At 54.3% G+C, this 6,068-nt stretch overlaps 1 protein-coding gene across 2 annotated transcripts in view; it reads left to right on the forward strand.

Moving 5' to 3' along the window:
- OTOP3 (otopetrin 3) overlaps positions 1 to 5,332 on the forward strand; it is a 14,956-nt gene extending 9,624 nt beyond the window's left edge. For both annotated transcript variants that reach the window (XM_023211527.1, XM_023211526.1), the window contains exons 6-7: positions 2,013 to 2,827; positions 4,611 to 5,332. In XM_023211527.1, coding sequence (XP_023067295.1) covers positions 2,013 to 2,827; positions 4,611 to 4,781 — 986 coding nt within the window. In that variant the 3' untranslated portion in view covers positions 4,782 to 5,332. The remainder of the gene's footprint in view (positions 1 to 2,012; positions 2,828 to 4,610) is intronic.
- Positions 5,333 to 6,068: the final 736 nt, after the last annotated feature.

The following is a 6,068-nucleotide window of genomic DNA, read 5'->3' on the forward strand; positions in this document are numbered from 1 at the left end:
TTTTTTTTGAGACAGGGTCTCACTCTGTCACCCAGGCTGGAGTGCAGTGGTGCAATCATAGCTCACTACAGTTTCAAACTTCTGGGCTCAAGCTAGCCTCCCACCTCAGCTTCCTGAGTAGCTGGGACCACAGGCACATGCCAGCATGCCCAGCTCATTTTTAAAATTTTTGTAGAGATGGGGTCCCACAAAAAAATTCTGAGCCCAGACTTGTCTCAAACTACTCGGCTCAAGTGATCCTCCCTCCTCAGCCTCTTGAAGTGCTGGGATTATAGGCATGAGCCATCATGCTGGGCCCAGTGTGCATCTCTTTAAAAACAGATGTATTCCCCACATGACCACAATGCTGTTACGGTTGTTAACAAAATCCTTCAACTTCGTTCTGTCCTCTGAATCAATCTATATCCCACTTTCTCCAGTTAACCCCAGAAATGTCTTTTGTTTGTTTTTTGGGGGGGAGCTTGTTTTTTGTTTTGTTTTGTTTTGTTTTGTTTGAGACAGAGTCTCGCTCTGTCACTCAGGCTGGAGTGCAGTGGCCGGATCTCAGCTCACTGCAAGCTCCGCCTCCCGGGTTCACGCCATTCTCCTGCCTCAGCCTCCTGAGTAGCTGGGACTACAAGCGCCCGCCACCATGCCTGGCTCATTTTTTGTATTTTTAGTAGAGACGGGATTTCACTGTGTTAGCCAGGATGGTCTCCATCTCCTGACCTCATGATCCGCCCGCCTTGGCCTCCCAAAGTGCCGGGATTACAGGCGTGAGCCACCAAGAAATGTCTTTTACAGACATTTTGTTCAAACGTGCAATGCATTTGGTTAAATCTAAATTGGTATTTTCCCACTGACCTTGAGACTTGTCAGGTTTCTTCCTCCTGGCAGTGTTTAACTCACATCCCTCGCCCTTACCGTTCCTTGGAATGGGAAGTATGGACAAAATCTTGATTAGATTCAGGTTAGATATTTTTGGCCCCAGCTTCTTCCAGGTGATGCTGTGTGCTTTGAAGGACAGCGATGCCAAGGTACTAATGACTGACGGCCAGACACTGAGTGCTGCTAAGGCCGATCGCTGGGTTCAGCTGTCACAGCCACGGGTTTTCCCTTGAGCCCAGGAAGTCATCTGTGGAGGTGACCTTTGGCACCAGAGACATCACGTGAGGGTTTTAGGGGTTTCGGTTTTTGGTTTATTTGAGACACGGTCTCACTCTGTCACCCAGACTGGAATGCAGTCATGGGAACACGGCTCACTGCAGCCTCCACCTCCCAGGCTCAAGTGATCTTCCCACCTCAGCCTCCCACATAGCTGGTACTACAGGCGTGTGCCACCCGGCTAATTTTTGTTTGTTTGTTTTTGGTTTTTTGTTTGTTTTTGAGATGGAGTTTCGCTCTGTCGCCCAGGCTGGAGTGCAATGGCACATTCTTGGCTGACTGCAACCTCTGCTTTCTGAGCTCAAGCCATTCTTCCGCCTCAGCCTCCCAAGTAGCTGGGATTACAGGCATGTGCCACCACGCCCAGTTAATTTTTGTGTTTTTAGTAGAGACAGGGTTTCACCATGTTGCCCAGGCTGGTCTTGAACTCCTGACCTCAGATGATCCACCTGCCTCAGCCTGCCAAACTGTTGGGATTACAGGCGTGAGCCACCGCACCTGGCCATGTTTTTTATTTTTAGTAGAGACGAGGTCTCACCATGTTACCCCAGTTGATCTTGAACTCCTGAGCTCAAGCAGTCTTCCCGCCTTGGTCTCTCAAAGGGCTGGGATTACACGCATGAGCCACTGCGCCTGGCTGGCATCACGTTTTTAATGCTTTGCATAAGCTTGGCATCTCAAGTCCTCTGAGAAAGAATGACCGTTCTGTGGGATTTCTGATCTCCTCAGTTTCCACATCCACAAAATGAGCGACTGGGTCCCTTTCGGCTCTGGTATATTCCAGGGAATGGGAGGGATCTGTGTAGCCAGTCTCCTCAGAGCTGGGCCTGCCTGAATGTCTGCCCTCCCACCCTGCCCCCCCGCACCAGGCAATGAGACCAACACCTGTCTGTGCCTCAATGCCACCGCGTGTGAAGCTTTCCAAAGGGGCTTCCTGATGCTGTACCCCTTCAGCACTGAGTACTGCCTCATCTGCTGCGCCGTGCTGTTTGTCATGTGGAAGAATGTGGGCCGCCGCGTGGTACCCCACATGGGTGCCCACCCTGGCACTGTGCCCTTCCACCTGCATGGGGCCATCTTCGGACTGCTGCTGGGCCTGCTGGTGCTGTTGGCAGGCGTGTGTGTCTTTGTGCTCTTCCAAATCGAGGCCAGTGGCTCTGCCATTGCTTACCAGTACTTCACCCTCTACTATGCCTTCTATGTGGCTGTGCTGCCCGCCATGAGCCTGGCATGCCTGGTGGGCACAGCCATACACGGGCTGGAGGAGCGAGAGCTGGACACGGTCAAGAACCCTACCCGCAGCCTGGATGTGGTGCTGCTGATGGGTGCTGCACTGGGCCAGATGGGCATCGCCTATTTCTCCATTGTGGCCATTGTGGCCAAGCGCCCACATGAGCTGCTCAACCGCCTCATCCTGGCCTACTCGCTGCTGCTTATCCTGGAGCACATCGCTCAGAACCTCTTCATCATCGAGGGCCTGCACCGGCGCCCACTCTGGGAGGCAGTTCCCGAGGGCCTGGCAAGAAAGCAGGAGGCTGAGCCTCCCCGCAGAGGCTCCCTGCTGGAGCTGGGCCAGGGCCTGCAGCGGGCCTCATTGGCCTACATCCACTCCTACAGCCACCTCAACTGGAAGCGGCGGGCCCTCAAGGAGATCTCACTCTTCCTCATCCTCTGCAATATCACAGTAAGTGACTGGGCTAAGGAGTCTGGGGGATAGAGGTGGCCAGGCAGACCCGGAAATCCTCACTCAGGAAGGGATGGATCAAGGACACATCTTTTTCCAACTAGCTTGATGGTGCTTAAGAGTGTCCCCCCAGTTCCCTACAGGGTGCCTGGCATGAATGAATGTGCCAAGCACTTGGCTAAGTGCTCTTCGCAAAAAAATATGTAAGACTTCTACCTTCCAGTTACTTCCCATCTAGTTGGGAAGACACCACTGAATTCATCATCCCTGGATTCAGTCAAAGGAAGAAATCAGGAAGTACCTGATTTTCTAAGACACTCCTAGTGGAAGATGTTGATAATGGTTGCCCAGTTTCTGGTGGATATCCCAGGTACACCTTTCCATGCAATATCTCCATACCTCATTGAATCATCACAGTAACTCCATGCAACAGACACTATTGCTGTCCCTTTTCACAGAGGAGGAAACTAAGGCTTAGGTTATTGGACCTGCCCAAGTACCCACAGCCTGTAAGTAGCAGGACTGGGACAACTCAGGGTTGTTTGACCCCAAGCACTCAATGCACTGAAAATATACCCCAGAAACGAAACCTCTGGTCCAGGCAGAGAATAAATTGGCTCTAAAGTGCATTAGGAGCTCAGCAAAGGAACTGTGGGTCTGCATAGTCAAGGAAGGCTTCATGAAGGTTTGATATGAGCCTTGAAGAATGGGTAGAATTTGGACAGGAAGGTAGGAGGGGGTAGGGAGTCATAACTAGCAGAAATGACGGGGCACAGTGGTTCACACCTGTAATCCCAGCACTTTGGGAGGCTGAGGCAGGAGGATCCCCTGAGCCCAGGAGTTTAAGACCAACCTGGACAACACAGGGAGACCCTGCCTCTACAAAAAAATTTTAAAATTAGTCTGGACACGGTGGCTCACTGGACACGGTGGCTCACGGTGGCTCATGGTGGCTCCCAGCACTTTGGGAGGCTAAGGTGGGTGGATCACTTGAGGCCAGGAGTTGGAGACCAGCCTGGGCAACATGGTAAAACCTCATGTCTACTAAAAATACAAAAATTAGCCAGGCATGGTGGTGCACACCTGTAATTCCAGCTACTCGGGAGGCTGAGGCACGAGAATCGCTCGAACCCAGGAGGCAGATGTTGCAGTGAGCCAAGACTGTGCCACTGCACTCCAGCCTGGGTGACAGAGTGAGACTCTGTCTCTTAAAAAATAATAAAAATAAAAATAAAAATTAGCCAGGCATGATGGTGCATGCCTGTAGTCCCAGCTACTTGGGAGGCTGAGATGGGAGGATCACTTGAGCCGGGAGGTTGAGGCTGCATTGAGCTGTGATCCTGCCACTGCACTCCAGCCTGAGTGACAGAGTGAGATCTTGTCTCAAAAAAATAAATAAATAAATAATAAAAATAATAAGTAGCTAGCCGAGGAGTGAAGCCCGAGCTCAGGGTACAGGGTGGGGGTGCCCAGCTTGACAGAGCAGGTGGCACGCTGGGAATTCCTGCTTCTTCCCACACGTGGCGGCAGCCTGGGGTCTCCTGACCCATCTGAAGTTCAGGCTGGCCACAGGCAAGCTCATGGAGATGGCTGGGGACGGCTAAGGCCTTCTGCAGTAGAGTGAGAAAGATCCTCATGCTGAAAGCCCAAGGGTTAGAGGAAGATTGAGTGGGAGGTGGGGGTGGCACTGAAGGGGCTGCAGGTTTGGGGGCTGCCTCCCCTGAACTGAGCGCCTCAGGGCACAGGAGAGCCCTTCTCTAACTCAGCACATTCTCTCCCCCAGCTGTGGATGATGCCTGCATTTGGCATACACCCGGAGTTTGAGAATGGGCTAGAAAAGGATTTCTACGGCTACCAGATATGGTTTACCGTCGTCAACTGCGGCCTGCCCCTGGGGGTCTTCTACCGCATGCACTCTGTGGGAGGCCTGGTGGAGGTCTACCTGGGGGCCTGAGGCTGCCCACCCCTGGCAGAACCTTGAAGTGCCAAGGCAGGGAAGATGGTAGCCCAGATGCCTCATTCTGAGGTGCGGAGACCAGCCTGAGGCTCCCAAGGCCTCCTGCCCCCCAGAGCCTCACTGAAGGGGAGGACACGGCCTATAGTCAGAGGCCAAGGGCAGGGGCCTGGACACTGAGCTTCTGATGCCCGTGGCCAGGCCTGGGCACATGCCTGCCCCCTGCTTTCCCACCACAATCAGCGAGCCAACGGTGCACCCCAGGAGGCTGGCAGGGGCCCCTTCACGGCTACTTTCTGAGAGGGTCAGACCTACATGACCGAGTCTGCGGAGCTTAGCGAGGGGCGCCCCTCTCCAGCCAGGCCTCAGGGGTCTGCCCCTGCTGCAAGAAGAGCACCTGGTCCTAATGTGGCTCTGGACACCCTCAGAGCTCCGAGCTGGGAGGCCAGCTCCATTCCCCACACACCTATCTCCTAATGAGCTCATTCATTAGGTGCCAGGCAGGGTTCAACAGCTCTCTCCTGCGGCATAAACCCTATTTGTTTGATCGATTTTTTGCCTTCAGGCTTGTGGCATTTGTTCCCAGGGACAGAACTGCTCCTTCGGGCATGGTGGGAAGGAATGGTCCTTTTGGGTAGGGCTGTGGGGCTGGGACAGTCCTGCTCCTGGGACTGTCCTCCTGGGCCAGGAAGGTCACCCAGTTCTTCCTTGGTCTGATCCAGGGGAGGAAGTGGGAGAGACAGGTCGGGGCTCGTGTCTCTCCACCCCCACCCCTCCCCAGCACACCCTCTGTCTAGAACAGAGCCCCCAGTGACATTCTGCAGCTGGCTTTCCATGCAGGCTGTGGCCCCTGGCTGATTCCTGAGCCATCAGGTGGGGCAGGAATGGAAGGGAAAGGGCAGGTGTGGCAGGCCATCCATCTCCCTGAGCCCAGTGCAAACAGCAGGCTCTGCCTGGGGCGAGGCCAGAGAGGGCAGATGAGGCTCTGCCCTCCTCCTCATGCCCCCCCGCCCCCTGCCACCAAAGTGAATCACTAGCAAGCACAGCCCTCCCCGCGCTGTCTCAGTGGCTGCCTGGGGTGGCCCCATGGCCTCTCCTATGGGCCCTTTCTCTGGGTGGCTACAGCTCGGGGGCCCCAAACCCTAGGTGACAAGGTCTAATCCTGCTTTCCCACCCAAGAAAATAACAAATGCTGGCTCCCAGTCATGCACTGGGGGCCCTCTGAGATGCAGAGTCCCCAGCTCCAATGAAGACAAGAGCCACACCTGGCCCCTCGCCTCAACTGCA

This window comes from Piliocolobus tephrosceles, chromosome 16 (assembly GCF_002776525.5).
Source record: "Piliocolobus tephrosceles isolate RC106 chromosome 16, ASM277652v3, whole genome shotgun sequence".
Taxonomy (NCBI): Eukaryota; Metazoa; Chordata; class Mammalia; order Primates; family Cercopithecidae; genus Piliocolobus; species Piliocolobus tephrosceles.